We start from the raw sequence: 23,708 nt of genomic DNA, 5'->3' as shown, positions 1-23,708 counted from the left end.
AAAAAATATATTTTCATTTCTTTTTTGTTGTAGAGGTGAACATCTATTGGATTTGGGCTCAAAAGCCCAAATTCCATCAACCCATCCGTTTGGAGGCAGTTTCTTCCTACGGGCCCATATGTTTCTTCCCTTGCTTCATACTGAAAGTAAAAAAATACTCTGCACATGGGAAAAAAATTCTGTTAACAACTATTTTCTTACAACGTTACGTGATAACTTTTATTAGTCGTTTCAGATATTTTTTTAAATATAAATTCAAACAAACCAATAAAATAAATACATGTTACGTTATAAAAAAAATTATTAAAAAAAATTATTAAAATATCAACATCACTCCATATATTGTCCTTACATGACGTCTGGTTTGGAACTCCAGGTGTTCGATGAATGTACCAGAAGACAAACTTATTCTGTCCCTGAAATCACCACAAACATAAACTATAAAAGCCTCCAAGAAAGAGAAAGGATAGAACAAAGCAAACATAACTTTGACCCATAATCAACAAAGCATGTAAAACTAAGACCATATAACCAATCAACAACTTCAAATTCGTTGTCCTGTTCTAGGAGAAATTAATTTTATATATTTGTTTTGGTATCATTTTTTTTTTTAAAAAAATTATCTATATAAACTCATATTCATTTTGTTTTATTTTACGTAAAATTTTGTGTCCTAACATATTCATTTTTCACCAAAGATGTATTTTTAAAAAATGTTGCAAAGGAGACAATGGCTCTAATGTGTTAATAGTAAGTCAACACTTAGTGATATGTAGGACTCGACAATATTCAGTTGGAACATTCCTCCTTTGAATTTGGAAAGTGTCACGTGGTCAACAGTCTAACTAATTTATATATGACTGACTGACTGCTCATCACGTGGAGAGTCAAAAGAAAAACGAACATACCAAATTCTATATATACCAAACAAAACCATATTAATTTTTTTTTATCTTCACATTTTTTATAACTATTTTTAATAATTTTTTGACCATAAAATATATAATATCTGAAAACAGACCAATCACAAATTATTACATAAATGTTATAAAAAAAAAATTGTTAAAAGGATTTTTTTTTTCTTAAATTTTGTACACTAATTCCAACTCAAATTCAGACATCTACCTCACTCCACTTTCCCCAGTTGCTTCTATAAAACCATATTCATTTTCATACACTCTCTTCAATTTCATATTCAACCTTAAAAACAAAGATAGAAATAAAATAAAATAAAAAAATGAGTTCAAGGTCCGAATCCGTTTGCGTTACCGGAGCTTCGGGTTTCATAGGATCATGGCTTGTGATGAGGCTAATGGAGCGTGGCTACACGGTTCGAGCCACCGTACGCGACCCAGGTCTTATTCTTACTTCCCTTTATTTATTTATTTATTTATTTATTTATAAGAATTAGGACAACTGTATGAAATTTTGCTAAATCCTTAATAATATTACATAGTTTTAATTAACTCTAAATCCAACTCATTAATTTGCTCTTATACTCTCATAGGTCCTTCAGAAGATTACACCATGTTTTCAAATTACAAAGCTTGAAATTCTGGTCCTGTTATGGTTTTTTCATCTCGCCATAGATCTAACTTGGAATGTTCGTAAATAAGATCTTATAAATTTGAACAACTAAAGAGGATTTACTAAAAATAACTTAAATTTATTGATGAATATTTGGTCTCGCGTAGAAAATCTTAAAAAAGAGACAATCATAAACCTAAATTTTTTTATAATATTGAAAGTGAATTATGACAAAACATGACAGATTCAACCAAAATCTTAACTACACAATAAATTTAAGACTGTTTTTTTATATGTAATTCAACTTTCTCTTGAAAAAAAAAAAGACACACATGAAAGTGGAGATATGACATATATATCACAGTGTTTTATGCTAATTATGATATATATGCATACCCTGCAGCAAACATGAAGAAGGTGAAGCATTTGGTGGAACTTCCAGGTGCAAAGACGAAACTGTCTCTGTGGAAAGCTGACCTTGGTGAAGAGGGAAGCTTTGACGAAGCCATTAAAGGCTGCACAGGAGTTTTCCACGTTGCAACCCCCATGGATTTTGAATCCAAGGACCCCGAGGTATCTATACATATATTCTTATGAATTTCTTATATACGTGTCGACGACTAGAAATAAGATCAATTTATAGTATAAGTAGATCTAAATTTTACTTTATAAATTGATTTTGTAAGGTTGAATTATATTTAAAGTCTACTTTTAATATCATATCAGAACCATTATTAAAAAATCAGTTTTGTGGAATTTTATGGAGGTTTTGTATCTATACATATATTTTTACCATAGTTGTGAAAATGTTGAATTAAGTTGTTGTAACATGGTTAGAAAAATTGAGTGGAAATGCAGAATGAAGTGATAAAGCCGACAATAAAGGGGTTACTAGATATCATGAAAGCATGCGTGAAGGGGAAAAGTGTGCGAAGAATTGTCTTCACATCCTCAGCTGGAACTGTTGATGTTGCTGAGCAACCAAAGGCTGTTTATGATGAGAAGTGTTGGAGTGATGTTGAGTTCTGCAGAAGGGTCAAAATGACTGGTTGGGTTAGTTCTTACTATCTATCTTACATGTTTTCTTTGTTCATACACCATGAAGAAGAATCATTCTACTCTACACCATGTTTCTCTGTAGATGTATTTTGTTTCAAAAACCCTGGCGGAGAAAGAAGCTTGGAAATTCGCCAAAGAGCATAACATAGACTTTGTCTCTGTCATTCCACCTCTTGTCGTTGGTCCCTTTCTTATGCCAACAATGCCACCAAGCCTAATCACTGCTCTTTCACTCATCACAGGTTAAACCACCAAAACTTATTCATATTTAGTTTCTAAAATTAGATGCAAGATTGATACGTTTATTAATATAGGTTTCAATGTACACTTTATTATCTTGGAATGATTCTTAGTTTTTAATTAGCAGGGAATGAAGGGCATTACCATATCATAAAACAAGGGCAGTTCGTGCACTTAGATGACCTTTGTCTTGCTCATATATTTTTGTTTGAGAATCCAAAAGCAGAAGGGAGGTACATATGCTGTTCACATGAGGCAACCATTCATGACATTGCAAAACTGCTAAATCAAAAATACCCTCAGTATAATATCCCCACAAAGTAAGACTTTGTAATTTTTCTCATTTCATCAGTTAACTGCATGCAGAGAATGTTATAGTAGTAGTGATAATACTGTCTTTTGCTTAAGATGATAATTGATTCATACGTATTCTGATGCAGGTTCAAGGATATTCCAGATGAATTGGAAATTATTAGATTTTCTTCTAAGAAGATCACAGACATGGGCTTCAAATTTCAGTACATCTTGGAGGATATGTTCACAGGAGCTGTTGAGACCTGCAGAGAAAAAGGGCTTCTTCCTGATCCTGCTCAAACCCCAGTTAATGGCACCATGCATAAATAATTATGCTTTTATCTCTGTGTTGTTCGGAATAAATATGTATTTTCAAGATTCCATCTTTCGTCATAATTTTAATAAAGTTCTTTTTGCTGTTATATTTATACTGTTTTAGTAAAAAGTTAATTCAACAAGGTCAGGTAGTAAGCCATCATCTTGTAAAATCTTAATTTAGATTCTGCTTTAAAAGCCAAGAACCATGTTGAAAAGTATGTATTCAAACCTTTTTACTAAGTTTAAGCATCAACACTTTGACACTTAAACAATGCAACGGAAGAGATAATACAACTATTCAACAAGGACATTTTTCATACATAAAATTTATTCTCAATAAGAAAAACCAAAATACGCTCATAAAAGAAAAGAAAAACCAAAATACATCAACATATAAAGACACATTTTATACAAAAATGTGTATTGATCTATAATAAATATTAGTATCATCAATGTTGTTGATTATAACTCTTAAAAATATCTTATTAAACACTTGTATTTACAACTATTCTAAATTCTCTTAGAATGTCTTTATCAAACTATCAATAACCAAACAGATTTTTCTGTCATTAATTTGATATAATTCTTTTTCAAGATTTAATTTCATTTACTTGCTTTCATAAGTAAAACTAGCTATATAACTAACTTCTTCAATTTTTAATAGGTTACCTATTTTTCAATACATCACAATTATTCAATAAATTACCTTTATATCGATTTATAATATTAACTTTCTGATAACCATTTATTTCCTCCAAACACAGTAATTTATTCCATCCAACACACTTTCATAAGCAGCTCTCCCGAGAAATATTTCTGTCAATTTGGGTAGACAAGTTCTGTGACTTGGAAATTGAGAGAAACAGATGTTCTAATAAAATCCAGAATAGTTTCTAGCATGTTTATACTGTGAAAACATTTTTCAAATTTGATATATGAAAATGGGGTTGAGACTGATTCAGCCAAGACTACTGTTACTTTGCTAATCAGCCAGCTATCTTTTGGATAAATTATTCTATAATTAATTAAAGGCCTGGAATTGGTGGAACTAAAAAATAAAATGTAGTACAATAGATGTTGAGCTATACAATACAGTTCCACTTGCAGACCATGCATATTTGCTGATTTTTGAGACTACTTTTCATACAATAGTAATAATGCACTTCAATCATCAGACAACCCAGCAATAAGCACTGTTTATCGTTCTTCCATGTTAAATCTGTTCCAAGCTTCCTGGGGACAATTAAACAAAAATTCAGAAACATGCATTCATAGATTTGAATACTGCTCCAGTAAGAAAGATATCGTTTACAAAACTGGTCGTCTGATTCCTAACAGTGACAATGTGTCTTAGCTCAACCAGGAAACAAGAGAAAAATAATTTTGTTTTAGCCTGTGAATTTATTGAGATGATTTTACTACAATTTAAATGATAAAAAGGAATGTCTGATGTAATTAATGTTTTAGACTGATTATGGTAGCCAAGTTATGTTACAGTATAAAATTAGATTTTGCACATGAATATGATTGTATACATTTTAGAAAACATAAATTAAAATAATAGTTTTGCTTCAAGAAAATTTATTTTATATTACATGGAAACGATATCATATATTAAATGTTATTAACAAAGTCAGGTCTCATGTTAGTAAAAGTACCATGGAAAGATTCAAAATCCCAATTCCAACTACATATATTATGTAGTAAAAAAGGTGCAAGGGAACCCCATTTAGAACCTAGAAGTGTATATTAAGATTGTAGGTTGAAACCATGGTATCAACAGAATTGTTAGTTAAGAACTAAAAAGAACAAACGAAGGCCAAACCTTTAGAAGATCAAAAACCTTCTCGCAGATGTACTTTTGTTGAATGCTTGCTCCCCGCTGCTGCAGCTTGTCGGGATGCACAAAAAGAGTAGCTTTACGATAAGCTTTCTTTACTGCAGGGGTGGTTACTACATCTGTCAAAGGAATCGGTTGCCAACCACTGTCGGGGCCAAGAATCTGCATAAGACATTTGATAACGAGTAAACGAAAATTTCCTCCAGGTCTTGAAACAACTGAGTGCTTTCAAAAACGATATATTTTTGTGTCTTTATTTTCCCTAGTTTAAAGTGATTAGTTGAGTATAGGAAAACAATTATATAAATGGGAAGTTCTTATCTATCATGGCATAACCGTCACAAAATATGCACAGAGCTTAAACAAAGTTAGGATGTTTACACATACATATTGTAATGTAGAAAGCAATGCCCTCAAGTTTCCTGTTTTTCCACTTGACCATCTTTTAACATCAGCATCAAGAACTTCTGCTACCCTCTGCCAAAAAAAAAGAAGATTTTGTAAGGCAAAATGGGAAACATGGGAATCGCAAAAACTTGATAGAAAAATTACATTTCTCTCCTCTTGCTCCTTCTGCACAAGCCGGTCACGCATATTCTTTTCTGCAAGAGCATGTGCCTGCATCCAAAACAAAGAATGAGCAAACAATTTGACAACTTAATTTGTACAAGAGATATTTGGCAAAACCAGGAACCATACCACGCGTTCCCCTATTCTCTGATGCCTCTCAAACCTAGCCTTACATCTCTGAGCAGAATCGCCATTAGCTCCATCAAGTACATCAGTAGAATCACGAACTTCAGGAAAATACAATTTGTACAGAATCAATAAAAATTTAAACAGAAAGCACATAAATAAAGAATATATGATACTACAGCGCAATCAGAGCATGTTAACATTACATACCAACATGGCTGAAAGATCTTGAATGGAAGTTTTGCTTCATTGCATTATCACGGGAAGCCACAAAGCCTGCAGCAGGTTTATCAGACTTATTTCTTGCATCAGAGGCAGCTCTCTCAGAAAGTGCCCTTTCTAGGGCCCGTGCCCGTGCCTCTGCAGTTGCTCTCTCCACAGCAGCACGCTCAGCTTTAAGTTTTGCCTCCATAGCAGCCTTCTCAGCTGGGGTCTTCTCATTTACCTGACTATTGGTTTTTCCTAGCCTTTCTCGTCCATCAGAAATGTTTTTCTGACGTGCTTCTGCAGCAGCTCTCTCTACTGCCGCCCTTTCTCTGGCATCAGCAAAAGCCCTTTCACGTGCTTCACGAATTGCTCTTTCTACAGCTAATTTCTCCTTTTCTCTTTCTCTTTCCCTCTCTTTTGCTGCATCGAGTTTTTTGAGGTGCTCCTTTTCCTGCTCTTCCTTATGCAAGTTGTCATTTGCTCCCTTCTCTTCCATTGCGGATACTTGATTACTCTCCCTTATATTGATGTGACTTGATTCAACCTTCTCTACTTCTTTGAAGGGACTTGATTTCCAATCAGATGTACTAGGTATCTGGGATTCATCTATAATGTCTTCATTGTCATACAAATTTTCCCCATTAGAGGAATTAGACCTATTCTCATCCAAATCTTCCTTTAATGCATCTCTAGTCTCCTTTGCATCCTTGCAGATTTCAACAGACTCAGGAGTTGTGTCTTCAACAGGCATTTCCAGATTGCAGTAATTTTCTGACTTTTCCCAGCATTGATCTATGTTTTGCCTAGCCTTTATGTCAGTGTCACCACTGTTTCTAGCAGCACCTTCGGAAGTCTCTTTTTCAAATATATTTTGTATTTGATTGTCTGCTTCGTTTAGTTCAACGGCAACTTGAGTGAAGGAATAAGTCTCATCTGTATGTTTATCACGGAAATCACTTGTCTCCTGAACGGGGTCTGTTTCTTCATATCTCTCTTGTTGAAATGAAGCACTACTTGCTTCCGATACAACATCTACCTCATCATATGAATGAACCGCTAGATTTACTTCCAAAGTTTCCTCATTTTCAGTGATTATATCAGCTGCTTGAGTTTTGTTCAACTTCTCAGTTTCATCTGGCTCGTAGCTTGAACTGGTTTCTGTGGTATTGCCAGCTTTCTCTGCTTTTACCTCCTCGCAACAAGGATCAGATAGAGTCACTCTAATAACTTCAACTGTCTCCTTGTTATCTGTCCTTTCCCTCGTATTTCCATCCATCAGTTGAGCGGCTCCTTCAAATCCATTCTCACTTGCTTGGGCATCTAGAACCATGTCCTCTCCATTCAATTTACTTTTCTTACTATGAATATGGTCCACGATTTCCTCCTGCACATAGATACTACCAAAGGTATTACCAGTGGCTTCTCTGGCTTCTCTCTGACAGGAATGTTCATTGTCTTGACTGATATCCAGAAAACCAGAATCATTTATTTTCTTTCTGTCCTCTAAACACCCAAAGTTCTCTGTCGCTTCCTCCATACTTGTCAAATTTTCGGCATGTTGACTGCACACACTCTCATTGTCAAGTGGCTCCAGAATTTCTGCCAGTTGACATTCTTCCAGCTCAATGAACACGTCAACTTTATTCTCACTTACTTTTAGCTCTTCAGTAATATTCTTCTCAGCCTCTCGCAGTTCCTGAGCAGCTCTCAAATTTATTTTGCATTCTTCCAGCTCAAAGGACCCTTCACATTTGTTGCCATCTTCTGGCTCACCAGCAACTTTTTTCCCATTACCTTCTATTAACCCTTGCCCACCGACATTGCTTCCATAGTCTTCCGGTTTATAAAAAGATTTAACCCGATTCTCAACTTTCCCATTTTCATTAACCTTAGGACCATTGTCCATTAAACCATTTTCAAATACGTCCTGAATCAGTTTTGTCTCATCTACTACCTTTTGACTCCTATGTTTAGTTTCCTGGACAAGTTCTACATATGCACTTGCTTCATGGTCTGCATGAACCTTCTCTTCATTATTCTCCAGCCCCCAATATTCCCTAACCATTTCTATTTTTTCATCAGATTCTTCAGGTTTTTCAGGGGTATTCCTATCTGTTTTATTAAAGTACTGCTCTTTCTTGTTATTTTCTGCCTCTTTCTGCTCAAGTATTTTTCCCTTATCATTTGATTCTTTTTGTTCAACCTCTTTCTCATGTTTTGCTTTATCTGATTTCATCTTCGGTGTTTCGCGTACAACTTCTTCAGCACAACAGGTTTCTTTTGTCCCCAGATCTGGCCTCGCTTTCTCTATTCTCATTGTTGACCTCCCTGCCTCAGAAGAAGAATTTAGAGAAGTATCCTTTTCTCTTAATGTTAGCTTTGCATCAAGTTTCGTTGTTCTATGAGTGACTTTAGCCTCTCTTTTCCCATCAGCTTTCAATTCAATGTTAGACTTACGTTTCACACGATCAGGAAAACCTTCTTTCTTTCTTCTCATCAATTCTTTTGCAACCTTCATTCTTGCTTGAGCCTCTTCCATTGCCTTTCTTAAAGCAGCTACAGAAGCAGCTACCTCTGAATTAGAGTCTAACATATCATCTGAGTATGGTGGCGAATCAGCACCAGCAACACCTTCGGATAAGCTACTTTTAGATGCCTCGAATTTGATTGGAGTTGATTTCAGAGCATATCCTTTTTGTTTATTTAAGTTAGATTCTGTAGTCTCTGATCGAGGAACTTTGACATGATTCGTTCCATTACTGATCTCACATGCATCAAAAAACAGATCAATGGAACCAGATCTATTTTTAACTTTTACGCCATTGTTGGTGGAAGACTGTTGCTTAGAATTATCAGGTGAAGCACTAGTATACGAATTGGTAGAATGTGCAGCTTCTTTTATTCCCTCGCTACCAGTATCTTGTGCTACTGGTATAGACTTATTAGCTCTGTTTATCTTCATTGGCTTGACTTCTTCGATTAATCGAGTGTAAGCAGGGACAGCCTGGAGTTGAGCTATATGTGTTGTCCCACCTGTTCCATTTTCACTTCCTTGGTTAACTTTATGATAAGACATATTGACCCTTTTGGCATCATTGGATGACCATGATTTCACTGGAATTTCCTTCGAACAAGTATTAAGCTCTTGCTGGAAATATTGGTTTTCTCCTTTGATCTTACTCCTACAGAATAATAAATGCCAGGAAAACAATTAATGTTAACATCGCCGTCCTAAGCAGCCTCTGAGAACTTGGTTAGATACCGATGCTACATAATAGATTTGCACAATATAGCAATTTTTCCAAAGATCTCCATCCTCCCACAAATACCAATTTATGAATTTGATTAATATTCACATCCAAGGCCCCTTGTTGGGAATTTTTCTAAATATCATATAAATGTGCACCAAATATTGTACAATACAAGCATAAATTCACATTTAACGAGTACAAAACCCTATTAGTAAGATCGTGATGCCATACGCTAGCTTCCCTTTGCAACCAAAAATTGATTCGTATATTTCAAGTAGTTGTATTTGAAAAGTTGTCTAGATTCCGATTCCCGGCTCCAATTCCAAATTTTAAAATTATAAATCTACCATAAACCTTAACCTATAAGTTCTCCTCCACTGGTGAAGTAGAGTAAAAGGAATGCCAAAAGGGCTCAACCAGTTCCGCAAGACACTAGATTCCCATTGATTCGTTTTTTTCTTAAGTGACTAAAAAGTAAGGTATTATTACCTTTGCCCACCACTCACTTGTTCGAGAGCACAACAAGTAATTAAATAAATAAACATAACAAAAGAAAATGCAGTTTCTCTTCTCACAGAAAGAACTCACATGACCGACAGAGCGGTCAAAATAGAAAGGATGCAGAAGCAAGGCCAGGTTCAAAAAACAAATATTCTCGAATCGAATCTGGATTCCAAGCAAAACACCAACACTCAAGCAAATTCACCATTCCAAGTCACATTAAGTTAAAACCCTAACAAAAAGTTAGAAAAAAGAAAAACTCGGCAAGCAAACTCACCGTATAGCGAAGCTATCTTTCTCCACAGGCTCAGCCACTAACTCCTCGAAAGGAACGGCAGTGTCTAGACTCCCAAACCCACTGAAGACCATCGAGTAATCGACCCTCGAGCGCCCAACGTCGTCGATCTTTTTCTTGCTGTCGTTGAGTTCCGGAAGTTCCAGAATCGGAATAGAGGAACCGAGCGAAGCTCCGGCGGCGCCGAAAATCTCGCGGTAATCCTCGAATTGAGAGGAGAAAGTCGGAGCTCGGAGCTTGATTGGAGCGGCGAAAACGCCGTCGTACGCCGATCTTCCGGAGATGCCGTAGCCGTTAGAGAGCTTCTTCGTGAGAGTCGCGGCGGCAGTTCCGAACTCCATGACGGAGACGTCGACGGCGAAGTTCTTCTCCTTATTCTTCTTGCTTGCGCTGTTTCTCTGACTTTGCGAAACTTGTTCAGTAAGAGTCAGAGACACAAGAAGAAGAAAAACTTGTGAGAGAAAGAAAAATGAGTGAGAAGAGTTTTTATTCCAACGGAATGAGAGGGAAAAAAAAATCGCAGTGTAACCGTCGAAAAAACACGATCAACGTGTGGGGCAGGCACTTGCAACCGGCTGTTTCGGTCTCTAACTCGGAGCTGTTCTCCTCTGACTCTGGGCGGTGTGATCGGTAGGTCCACGGGTGACTGGAGGAGCAGGTAAATGTCATAAATATTTTTAGGAAACAAGGGTATGTCTCCTGTGTTGTCGTTTTGCCGTGGAATAGTTCAGAGTCCAGTCAGTACTATATAACGTCATTAAGGGATAGTTTTGGAACTTCAAGCAAAAAGTGAGGTAAGACATCTTAATTTGTGAGTTTGGAGTTAAACTTTTTTTTCTCCTAAAAACTATGTTTTATTTTAGGGTTAAATATGTTTTTAGTCCCTATATTTCAGGGTAATTTTGCTTTTAGTCTATTTTTAAATTAAGGTACAATTTAGTCATTCAACTTTAGAAAACTCTCGTTTTAGTTTTTTTACCAATTTTTTTTTTAACTTTATTTGCTGTTTCAAACGTGTTTCTTAATTAACATTGAAGCAAAAATGTGTCAAACAGTGTAAACAATCCAAATGCTATAATGAAACGTGCTTGAAACAACAAATAAAGTTAAAAAAATTTGGTAAAAAGGACTAAAACCAGAGTTTTCTAAAGTTGAAGGACTAAATTATACCTTAATTTGAAAATGGACTAAAACCAAAATCGTATTTAACCCTTTATTTTAAACTAAATAATAAAATATTTTATTTTTATTTTATATGAATACTATATAAAAATAATTTTTAATAAATAATTAAATATGTTTTTTCTTAATTTTTAATGAAAATTAAAATTAATTTCTCTTTTAAACTTTAGAATAATTTAATTCATAATGTTTAGAACAAACATAAATTTAATTTTATTAATCAAATGTATCAAATAGTATAAATAATTTAAATATTATCTTAAAATATATTTAAAATATTTATTAAACATAAAAAAATTTGATTAAAATAATTAAATTTACATATTTCTAAAATTAAGAAATTAAATTGTATCAAATAATTAAAAATGAACTAATTTTAATTTTTATATAATTTTCAATGAATTTAACATTTGATCAAACTACATATTTAATAGCATTTATTACTAAAAATACAGAATATTTGCTAATTTTGAGATTAAAATATTTAACCAATGTAATTTATATGAATATTTATTATTTTTTATGGTTTTTTATTTTAAATTCTTAAATACATTTGGCTCATTGAATAATTTATCAAATTTATATTAATTTTAATTTATAACTTATTTTTGAAACACATTTTTATCCTTCTAATTTTTTCTAATCTTTATATAATTGTTATATAATGTTTTAATTTAAAATATATACAATTATAGTTTGTGTATTAACATTTGATATTTTAAAAATGTATTATTTTGACATTAAGTTCTTATAATATTATGTTTAATTTTATTATAATTTCTACTTTTTTAATATTTAATTAATACTTGGAATAGAAAAATATAAATATGAATATATCTAAACCCTCTTGGATATCAAGATCCTTCCAGTGATGCCCTTAACATATAAAGGGTAGTTTTGAGATTTTACAAAAGAAGGGCTCTGTTCATTGAACGGGATTTTATAGATGAGAGTTGGTATGGTTTCTTAAGTTGCTTGCTGAGTACAGCTGTCGCTACCTAGTCATTTCATTATTCATTGTCAATGGACACAAACACGGACATTTTCTTGTTTTTTTCTTTTCTTTTTTAATAAAATTAATTAATGTTAATTTATCTAGAAGGTTAAATAAATTTTAAGTTTCTAAGTTTTAATACAGAAAATTTAATTAGTTTTTATCTTAAGCTTTTAAACTTTATAAATAAATAAATATAATTATCTTAATTTAAATATGTTAAATTATTTTGACCCAACTCAAATATAATGTAAAACATTAAATATAAAAATAATTTAAAGTTGTTGAGTCATAAAAATATTTGTATATTATTTTAGAGACTAAATATAAAAAAAAGTTATAATTTTACATTTAAAAACTAAAAATATATTTAGTTTTTATTTAAAAATTACATCAGCATGTATTTAGCTATTTAAGATTTATATATTTGTATAAAAAATGTTACATTGTTAAAAAAATACGAAAAAGTGTAGAAAAACTTTGACGAAAATAAAAAATTATAATATGTAAAAGCTTTACCTTTTTTCCAAAAGAATGTGAAAAATCAAAATTACAAAATTAAAACATAGAGAATATTTGAATTTTTTATGATTGTATTTTTGTAATACGTGGTGTAACAGTGCAAAACCGTACAGCAATATTAATTATACACTGTAAATGTTGAGTATATAATTATAACAACATTGATGAGTAATAAATTTGATGAGATAGATAATTAAATATTTATTGATTGCGTGTTTAATTTTATTGTATAATTTAATGATTTACCGAAAGAATTTATAAGTGGGACATAAAGTATTTTATAAAATGGTTTTTAATTTAGTTGAGTATTCAAATTCATAGGAAACAGTGCATACACTGTTGTCTTATTACTATACCTTGTTTTGCATGCACATGGTATTCAATAATCTATTACTATTTTAAATATTACAATAATTACCATATTGAATAAGTATTCTTGTGATACATTATTTTGAAAAAGACTTCATGGATAACTACTTAGTTTCTTAATACATAATACATTTAAATTCACAAACAATTAAATGAATACGCGTTAATAAATGTTTAAATAATGAATATAGTTAATATTTTGAATAATCAAATTAATTCACATTTTTTCTTATTTTTAATCTTTTAATACCATTTAAACAATTTCTTACAAAATTATTTTTAGGTTTTCATTTTTAAATTCTAAATCGAATTGATAGTTATTTGTCAAAGAGATAATTACTTATTAAATATACTATGTTTAATGTTATATATGTCTTATTACATTAAAGTCTTAAATTTATAATAAGTAAATATAATTAATGTTTTAATTACAATTAATTTAATCATAATTAAAAAATGTATTTTACTTATAGATACATTTATTATAATAATGGTGTCTAACGTTAAAATTACCAATTGACTTATTAAGAAACGACCCGTTTACATAAACTTAGAACTGAAAACCATTTTCATTTAAAAATTTTGACCATCCCATCATCTAATAAATTGTATTTTTTTATATTACTTTTATATATATATATATATATAACACTTACAAATATATAACTCGATCGGTATAATTAATGTTATATTTCAGTTTACTTATGCTGATCTATTCATAAGTGAGTTATCTAAATATAATGTTTTTATTTCAGCGTAGTTTCGGATACAAACATTTAAACGCGTATAAATTGTAGAAATATATATTAAAAGGATATTGGAAAGAATTATTTTTCTTTTTTGGGAAACATTTATAAGTCACAAGAGTCTGCAATACCTGATCAAAAGTGTAATTATTGGCACCCAATTAGAAAGAAAAACTATACCAGGAATAAAGGTATTGATGAGAAAATATTAATATTTTTTTAATTTATTTTAAAAATATACCTTTTTATTTATATTAATAAAACTAAAGTTCATGTTAAATAAATCAAAAATATTTAAAATATAATAAGTCTGTTGTACTAATTTTCTTGGCATTTCATGAAACAATGTGATATGTTAGCTATTGATTAATTGGTTAGACAAGCTTGATGAAAATGATGTTGCAATTTTGCCTAAAATTAAAGCTACCTTTAGTCTTTTTTTTATTATTTTTTAATGTTTGTATACAAATAGTATAATGATATTTAGATAACATTTTTTTGATTAATATTTGAACATTTATTACATATCCATCTTTGATTGGTCAAAAATTAGTCTACAATAATGTTTATAATTATTATTGTTGATTGTGAAGTAATTTTTGATCAATCACATATTGATACATAATCATTGTTTAAATGTTGTCAAATAAATATTGTCTAAATATTATTATCATATAAATATATCATCACAACTTAAATGTACATTTTTTTTCCAAAATCACTTATTTCAACATGATATATATTTGTTTTGATACAACTAAACTTTCAAAAAGTAGTTTGGAATTTTTTTAGTAAAAATTTTCTATTAGTTTTTATAATGTAGTTTTTTATTTTCTTTAAAATAAATTTACATTAATATATTTTAAAACATTAAAATTAATGTTCAGAAGTGGAAGAAGGAAAACTAAACAAAGAATATAAATTCCATTTTATACCAATTTGCCTTATAAATTATATTTAAAGATAGTTTTGAGAAAACACAGAAATCAATAAAGGAAGGCATAACTACCATTCCACATGAATAATGCAATTCCAAAGAACATAACATGCAGCTACCTAAATAAAAAAAGTAAATAAATAAAAAGACAACAACAAAAACAGAGGAAATTCCAACCAACTAGTTAGATGTAATTGTAAAGTGAATTTTGTTTTCCTTGTAATTGTAAACATTTGAGAAAGTGGATACACAATAATGATGAATCAACGTCATAAAGCTAATGAATGAAGAAGATACCAAGAAAAGAGTATTTGAGAATCTGAAATTAATGATAACATTGGTCGTTTCCAATGTCTAAAGCAGCAAAGCTCAAAGCCACTTTCACTTTTCTTTTAATCAAAATAACATAAATATTGTTCACATGCATGTGTGTGCCAAATGCTAAAATCATTAATTTATAGAAATATATATTTTAAAATATACTTCATGAAATGTTAAAAAAGAAACTAATGATAGTTTATACTTTTAAAAAGATTCATTCAAAATATATTCTTAATCCAAAGTTTATAAGATTGATTATACGTGTCTCGTCACCTATGGTCTTATAGGTTATCGGTCAAACTTGAACTCAAGTGTTCGATCTAAATTGTTCGATTATATATTATTCGGTCAATTATGGCTTTAGATGTATTCAGTCACACTTAAACTATCCGGCCTTTATTATTCGGTTATATCTTGGTCTTAACTGTCTGAGCAATTGTGGCTTTATAGGTATTTGGTCACACTTAACCTCAAGTGTTCGGCCTAAACAGTTTGGTCATACACTGGCCTCAACTGCTCAACCAACCATGGCCTCACAAGTACTTGGCCTCAAGTGTTCAGCCTAAAATGCTCGGTCACCAATGGCCTTAGCTGCTCAGCCACCCATGGCCTTAGCTGCTCGCCCACCCGTGGCCTTCCTAGTACTCGAAAAAAGCATGACCTCAAGTGTTCGACCATTATTGTTCGACCATACCTTGGCCTCAACTGCTCATCCAACCATGGCTTCACAAGTACTCGACCACACTTGGCCTCAAGTGTTCGACCTAAACTATTCGGCCTTGATTGTTCGGTCATATTTTGGCCTTAACTTCTTAACTAACCATGGCTTCGAATGTATTTGCCACACTTGGCCTCAAGTGTTCGACTTAAGCTATTCGGCTTAAATTGTTTGGCCTTAACTGCTCAGCCAACCATGGCTTCACAGATACTCAGCCACACTTGGCCTCAAGTGCTCGGCCTAAACTGACTAGCCTCTATTGTTTGGGCATACCTTGGCCTTAAGTGCTTGACCATCATTGGCCTCATAAGTACTTGACCACACTCGACCTCAAGTGTTCGTCCTCAACTTTTCGGCCATACCTTAGCCTCAACTGCTCGGCCAACCATGGTATCACAAGTACTTGGCCAAACTTGGCCTCAAGTGTTGGACCTAAACTATTAAGCCTCAACTGTTCGGTGGTACCTTAACATCAACTGCTCGACTGCCCAAGGTCTCGTAAGAATCTTGGTCGACCTCATTGAAGGTCGACGATTATGGATCTTCACCAAAGGAATCTCGACTGGTCTCACCAAAGTTTGGTGGCAGTGGATCTTCACCAAAGGAATCCCGACCGACCTTACCAAAGGTCGGTGACCTTGGATCTTCGCCAAATGAATCTCAATCGGCCTCATCAAAAGTCGGTGACCATGGATCTTCACTAAAAAAATCTCGGTCGACCTTACCGAAGGTCGGTGATTGTGGATCTTCGCCAAAGGAACCCCGATTAGCCTCATCTAAGGTCGGTGACCGTGCATCTTCACCAAAGGAATCTCGACTGACCTCACCGAAGTTCCATGATTGTGGATCTTCACCAAAGGAATCTCAACGGGCCTCATCAAAGGTTAGTGATCGTGGATCGTCACCAACGGAATCCTGGCCAACCTCATTAAAGGTCGACAACTGTGGATTTTCACCAAAGGAATCCCGGCTAGCCTCACCGAAGGTCGGTAACCGTGGACCTTCACCATAGAAGTCTCAGCTGGCCTCACAAAAAATTGACGATTGTGGATCTCCATGACATGTCACTTAAATAGGAGCAATAACCTATCCGGCTCGGCCGTAAAAGGCACGATCTGTTTTAGTCTTCCAACCACTCACTTTAATCAACAAACAAAGAGGACACAGAGACAAAAGTCAATCGGAGAATCCATCCTTATGAGGAGTGGCATGTGCAAAACCCCTTCGTATAATAACATCGTGCTCGGGCTTGGGGGGCTTGTGTATCATACGGTCTCCATAGGGACCAAGCATTACCCAAACCGAACACCCAGGCTTTCTACCTAAGTTGTCCTCCTTGGCCGCCCACTTGTGCCGTCTACCCAGACCACCCACCCAAACCTAAGTTGTGCCTAGTATGACCTAACAATATGATCAAATTATCAGTGATAATGACTCATTAAGCCCCTAATGCAGATTAAGGTGTGATTGAACCGTTATTAAGCTAGTGAGAGGTAAAGATTCGTTACAACTATTATAAATAAAGGTCACAGGTGTGACTTTAGGATTGTTATGTATAAGCATCACTTGTTATGTTAACTGGTAAGTTATATTACTAATTTGAGCGTTAAAGTAACTTTGACACCAACATGGCTTGGACATGAAGGAATGAGAACAAACAACGTAACTTGAATGATGAATGACCATTACAAAATCCATCCGATTTTCATGACAACTTATATTGTTTTGAATAAGAGATTTCAATCCTATACCCGAAACAATTATGTGTGAGGAATTTCATAACACTATTCACAACTTTAAAAAAATTAATTATTTCATATATTCTAAATGTCGTGTTGTAAAAATATTTTTACGAAAAAGTTTGAAAAACTTATTTCAAAACAAGTAATTCAAAAATCAGTTTTACGAAATGTAAAATAAAATGATCAATTTAAAACTAATGAACATATGTAAAAGTTATAGGTAATCCAAAGAAGAAAAAGTCTTTTATCTTATTCCATATAATATTTTTTGTTTATGCCTTTTCGATCATCTTACAAAATCTAATTTCTCCAAATTATATTTGATTTGAATAATTTTGTTCAATTTGATATAATACATTTTTATAGTCACTTTTAAAATTAATTATTTTAATCCATGAAATTTGTAAAAGAAATGTCTTTCCTTCCTACACGTATTCTACGTAAATGCTGTCACAATAATTGTTTTTCTAGTAATATATCTTGTAGCGTTTAGAAAATACAAAATCAAAATTAGCTATTAGGATAGAGTAAAAATAACTTAATTAGTTAACTGTATTATTTTATATTAAAAACCTAATCCGTTTTAACTAATAACTAGTTATACTAGTGTTTACTTCAGTTCAGAAAAACTAAACTTCTTGAAAATTGGATCTTTATTTCTGTTCAATGATTTTCCATTGCTCCTCCATTTTCATTTTGTCCTAAAACGTAAATTTGATGGATAACTTTGTGAAAAACCCAACCTAATTACGTGTATCAATCTTATCTAATTTTTAAATACTTTTTTTTTATTTGTTTTAATTCGTATTCACACAAATCAATCTAATGTCGTTTTTGAAGATATTATGTTACTATAGTTTTGTTTCATTCTCAACTAATCTAAATAAACTAAAACATAATTAAAGTCTGGCTAAAAAATATTGATTCAATATAAAAAATTAGTTTATTTTTATTAGATATTATATTAACACTAGTGTAAAATAGACCTTTTAAGTCTGCGAATTTAAGTCTGTTCACAAGAAAACAGACTTAAAAGATGCGCCACTGTTAATTTTCTAAAAGACTTAAATTAGTATTTTTACATATACTACTTTTCTAAAAGACTTAAAAATGTGACTCTTCATTTTCTAAAAGATATAACTGAATACTTTTACATCTGTAATTTTTTTAAGAGACTTAAAAAAGACTTTTAAAAAACTTTTTTAACCTGAACCTAGTTACTTGCTCATTTTCACTTCACTTTTAACTCTGGAAACATTTTACTTTGCTCATTCTCACTTCACTTTTAACTCTGGAAACATTTTTCACTTTTTCAACCTTTACACTCCTGCTCATTACACTGCTCTGCAACAACGTTTCTTCAACAATAACAACCTTATTTCAGTGACATACAGGTACGATGAACTAAGTTTTTTTTTTTTTTTTTACATGAAAGTTGTGTGTACTCTGTTTTAAATTACAAATCTTCTTATGAAAGTGAAAGGGTGGGTAGTTGGAATGATAAGAAGAAAGGGCAAACTATTTAGATTATTCGGTGATAGGACCAAAGGTATTTTGAATTAGAGTTAAATTCATGAGTAATAGAATGCAATAAGAGATTAGGGTTAGGTATAGGAAATGAAAAATGACCCAGTGAGATGTTAATAATAGCACTATTAGTGAAAAAAAATGAAAACGAGATCTCGAAAGAGAGTGGAAATGGCTACTTGACGGTGATGAGTTGCAAACAGTGAAGATATTGTTATGAATTTGGGCAATCCCATATGGTTGATGTTCTTGTTTCCCATTTTTTAGTCTTTTCGCTTTCTATTGTTCTCTCTTCCTCCTGTCAAAACTAGACTTAGTCTGATATGATTTTTATTAGATTGATTTCTTTGTAGACAAGATATTTACAAAAACCAAACTGTCATATGTATTTTAGTAAGAATTAAAAAATATTTTTCACTGAAATTCAATTGTTTATATTACCAAAATCACAAGTAAATCAATATGTGACGGGTTAAACATCGTTAGTTTTATGGCAATGAATTTTTTTTGTCTTCTATTATCATCATAGGAGATAATTTTTAAAGATCATATCAATCAATTTAGATTTTCTTTTGAATCAATATTAACAATATTTATTAAATGGTATCTGTCAACTACAATTTTTTTCAATCAACGTCCATATATAGTGTTATACGTTTTAGTTCATGTTATTTAGGTTTTCTTATATCAAATAAAAACTTATAATTTCTTAACTAACATTAATTATAATTTTTCAATTAATATTAATAAGAATATTTTTTATCTATGTCAATTAAGATTAATTTATTCTCTTATTTTACCAATGTAAATTAAAGCTTTAAATTAATGTTAAAATAAATTATTTTATAGCTATCCGTGTTGGAAATATCTTTCGGTTAAAGTGAATTAACGTTAGATGGATTCAAATATTAAATAGAATTAGATGGAATGTATCTTTCGGTTAAAGTGAATTAACATTAGATGTATTTGAATATTAAATAGAATTAGATGGAATGTGTGCAGACAGTGGAGGTTGCAAATTTGGTGAGTATGATTTTTCTTGGGGATTTTCTTGTACTGTTTAAAAGATCATGGGAAAAGATTATACTATGTTCTGACTTGTCCACGCGAAATCAAAACGTGCATAATAATTAATTCGATATATTCCACTATTAAATATTTGGGTGAAATGATTGACCGACTATTTTATTGTTAAAATATATATTTGTTTACACTTTTATATCGTTCGTCCATGATGGACGATTTTATTATTTTTTTTATTATGTAAATTTGAGTATTTTTAAAAGTATTTATTTAGATAAATTTTTATTAATAATTGAAATTTATTCTTAAATGTATTTACTATAAAAATATACATTTCCCACACTTTTGATATGGTGTATGCTACGAATTTGCTTTTTAGTTAAAAATATTTCTTTTAAGTTACTACCAAAAAGTAAATGTAGTGATAATAAACATTTACCTAAATTAGAGTGGGGATATGAGAGGAAGAAAAAAGAACAAAGAATAGTGACCTATGTAATAAAATAAGATAAACAAGTGAAAAATATATTGGGCCAAAAATGAGGGTTAAATTTATCTCTCAATGAGTGTTGAATTGGAATTTGTCTTTACGTCGTTTGAGTTGATTATCTCTAATTGTTACTTTATAATTTATTTGTTTATCATATGTTTTGTTAGTTATTTAAATAATAACATTGTTTGTTTTAGGTGTTCGATGATCCATCACCAATATCAAAGGAGGCCATGGCCGAAATAACACATCAATGGGCAAGTTATATCCTCCAATGTGAAGATTAGGTTTTTATTAGGTGTTGCTAAGTTATGTTTAAACTTAAAAGTTTAAGTTAGACTTTGTTTAGACTACAAATTTTGAGTTAGATATCTTATTATTTATTTTGATTTTGGAACTTTTTATTATGTACTTGAATTGAACAGTTGGAAATATATATGTTGTTCTGGAAACTTTTCTATATTTTAGGTTTTTGTTTCATGATTAAACAAATATAATTAAAAAAAAAAAAATTTAAGTCTGTTATGGTCATGACAGACTTAAATTCGCTGCCCTATTTACTTACAAAGAACTAAGTCTGTTGGATAACAACAGACTTAAACAACAAACTTAAAATTTAAGTCTGTTGGTCAACAACAGACTTAAAATTTAAGTCTGCCGAATCTAAGTCTGTTATAAAATTTTGCACTAGTGTAAGTATATTAAACATTTTCTGGTGAGTCACGTACCTATCCTAGAATCCATTATTTATGTTTTTTAGAACGATTGAATACAAAATTCAGTTTGATTATTAATTAATTGATATAAGTTTAATTTTTTAAAACTGAATTCTTGAACAATATAAATTCTATACTAAATAGTTCAATCTTTTTTAGTTTATTAAAAATACAGTTAGTTATAATTTAGTTTGTACAGTATGATAAGCGGTTATGATATATCTTATTTTATTAAAGATATAAAATAATTAAGAATATCTATTAAAAGATATTTAGCAACTAACCAAATTTTCAAGTCATGAGACAAATTATAAATAGAGAGCCAAGACCCCAAGATCACCTTCAAATCATCTTCCAATCACACTCCACAACTCATATTCTCAAATATTCAAATCAAGAAAACGACAAAGCCACATCGTAAAAGGTTATCTACCGAAACTATAGTTTTGTTTCATTCTCAATTAATCTAAATAAACTAAAACATAATTAAAGTCTTGCTAAAAAATATTGATTCAATATAAAAAATTAGTTTATTTTTATTAGATATTATATTAAGTATATTAAAAATTTTCTGGTGAGTTACGTACCTATCATAGAATCCATTATTTATGTGTTTTAGAACGATTGAATACAAAATTCAGTTTGGTTATTAATTAATTGATATAAGTTTAATTTTTTAAAACTGAATTCTTGAACAATATAAATACTATACTAAATAGTTCAGTCTTTTTTAGTTTATTAAAAATATAGTTAATTATAGTTTAGTTAATTATTTATAATGGTAATGTAAATTATTTAGAATAGATTTGAAGCAATTTATAAATTATTTTTCAATTTTACATTCTACACCCTAAAATGAGAAAAACAATATTTTTATATATTAGAAGTGCAGAAAAAATGTTTGGAGGTGCAGGAGGAAACTACATAATTTCAATCTTTATTTTGGGCCGTCTAATGTGTGGTAACCCAATGGGTTTGTGGGCTAAACAGTAAAAGGTGGGTTTTCTTGTCAAACAATGAAGGGACAATAGGAGAGAAAGAGTTCTTGAGAAAGAAGAAAGGTGATGCAATAAAGAGAGTGAAGAAGAAGAGGTTTTGGTTTTAGTTTTGATTTTGAGTCGACAATGTTCCGAAATCAGTACGACACAGACGTGACGACATGGAGCCCGGCGGGGCGACTGTTCCAGGTGGAGTACGCGATGGAGGCGGTGAAACAGGGCTCGGCGGCGATCGGTCTCCGATCCAAGACGCACGTGGTTCTCGCATGCGTCAACAAGGCCAACTCCGAACTCTCCTCGCACCAGAAGAAGATCTTCAAGGTCGACAACCACATCGGCGTCGCCATCGCCGGCCTCACTGCCGACGGCCGCGTCCTATCCAGATACATGCGATCCGAGTGCATCAACTATAACTACACCTACGAGTCTCCTCTCCCTGTAGGCAGACTTGTTGTTCAACTCGCCGACAAGGCACAGGTCCTCATTCCCTTCCCTTCCACTTAGGGTTTTGTTTTCTTCAATAATTACTATCTCTGCGAGAATTGAAACTACACTTCTAGGGTTTGCTTTTCTTCGATAATTACTATCTATGTGAGAATTGAAACGACTCTTCTAGAGTTTCGCTGTTGAATTTCGATTTTAGGTCATGGGATTAAACTGGTGAATTGCGTTTGAATGCGATTAAACTGCTAGTGTCTGTTAGTTTCATCGTCATGTTTTTTTCATTGCTGTTTTTGTTTCTATTGTTCCTAAATTGATGGTGATTCGTTGTGTAAACTATAACTTACTGTTTATAGCGAGTTTCTTTTTCTTATGTTTTATGGTGTGTAGTATAAATTATCTGATTTATGTTATAATGATAATATTTAGAATAGTCGCCATCCTGCTATCTTGCTATAGCATCTTCAAGTTTTGCTGTGTGTGCTGCTCTTTCAGTTTGTTACTGTATTTCAAATTTGTGTGGTAGAGGCTTTGGGTTCTATTTCTGTCGGAAACTTAAGTAGTACAAAGTACCACGGAGGTTTCTGCTTACAGTGTGAAGGATGATAGTATTCATGTTTACATCATTGCAAATCATGCAGTTGTGTCACAGTTATTCATGTTTATAAACTCTGCTTAACGTCAGAACACTATCCCTCAAAGGTTGCTCTCTACTTTGTCTACCCCTTAAAGTTTGGATCCTTCCCTATGTATA

At 31.8% G+C, this 23,708-nt stretch overlaps 3 protein-coding genes across 3 annotated transcripts in view; 2 read left to right on the top strand and 1 right to left on the bottom strand.

Annotated features, from left to right (window-relative positions):
• The first annotated feature begins 1,177 nt into the window (after positions 1 to 1,177).
• Positions 1,178 to 3,542, top strand: LOC106763833 (dihydroflavonol 4-reductase). Its single transcript, XM_014647989.2, has 6 exons — positions 1,178 to 1,355; positions 1,931 to 2,100; positions 2,386 to 2,580; positions 2,669 to 2,828; positions 2,954 to 3,146; positions 3,267 to 3,542. Exons 1-6 carry the CDS (start codon positions 1,238 to 1,240, stop codon positions 3,448 to 3,450), a joined length of 1,020 nt encoding a protein of 339 aa, XP_014503475.1. The 5' UTR covers positions 1,178 to 1,237; the 3' UTR covers positions 3,451 to 3,542.
• An 895-nt stretch (positions 3,543 to 4,437) lies between these two features.
• On the bottom strand, positions 4,438 to 10,953 carry LOC106764830 (auxilin-like protein 1). The gene is made up of 7 exons (XM_014649240.2): positions 10,211 to 10,953; positions 6,185 to 9,363; positions 5,978 to 6,075; positions 5,831 to 5,896; positions 5,666 to 5,755; positions 5,264 to 5,440; positions 4,438 to 4,671 (listed from the first exon to the last, which is right to left on the bottom strand). Exons 1-7 carry the CDS (start codon positions 10,567 to 10,569, stop codon positions 4,636 to 4,638), a joined length of 4,005 nt encoding a protein of 1,334 aa, XP_014504726.1. The 5' UTR covers positions 10,570 to 10,953; the 3' UTR covers positions 4,438 to 4,635.
• Positions 10,954 to 22,537: 11,584 nt separating this feature from the next.
• Positions 22,538 to 23,708, top strand: part of LOC106762923 (proteasome subunit alpha type-1-B) — a 2,850-nt gene continuing 1,679 nt past the window's right edge. Inside the window, exon 1 of the mRNA XM_014647048.2 lies at positions 22,538 to 22,990. Within this exon, the coding sequence (XP_014502534.1) occupies positions 22,640 to 22,990 (351 nt within the window). The 5' untranslated portion in view covers positions 22,538 to 22,639. The remainder of the gene's footprint in view (positions 22,991 to 23,708) is intronic.

Source organism: Vigna radiata, chromosome 6 (genome assembly GCF_000741045.1).
Source record: "Vigna radiata var. radiata cultivar VC1973A chromosome 6, Vradiata_ver6, whole genome shotgun sequence".
NCBI classification, from domain to species: Eukaryota; Viridiplantae; Streptophyta; class Magnoliopsida; order Fabales; family Fabaceae; genus Vigna; species Vigna radiata.
This window is presented reverse-complemented; position numbering and strand designations above follow the sequence as displayed.

Coding starts and splice junctions, on each gene's coding strand:
- LOC106764830 (XM_014649240.2), bottom strand. CDS start 10,569: ATGGAGTTCGGAACTGCCGCCGCGACTCTCACGAAGAAGCTCTCTAAC. Junction 5,756..5,830: donor AGGAGCAAGAGGAGAGAAAT/GTAATTTTTCTA, acceptor TTTTTTTGGCAG/AGGGTAGCAGAAGTTCTTGA. Junction 4,672..5,263: donor AGGTTTTTGATCTTCTAAAG/GTTTGGCCTTCG, acceptor AATTGTCCCCAG/GAAGCTTGGAACAGATTTAA.
- LOC106763833 (XM_014647989.2), top strand. CDS start 1,238: ATGAGTTCAAGGTCCGAATCCGTTTGCGTTACCGGAGCTTCGGGTTTC. Junction 1,356..1,930: donor AGCCACCGTACGCGACCCAG/GTCTTATTCTTA, acceptor CATACCCTGCAG/CAAACATGAAGAAGGTGAAG. Junction 2,829..2,953: donor TGCTCTTTCACTCATCACAG/GTTAAACCACCA, acceptor TTTAATTAGCAG/GGAATGAAGGGCATTACCAT.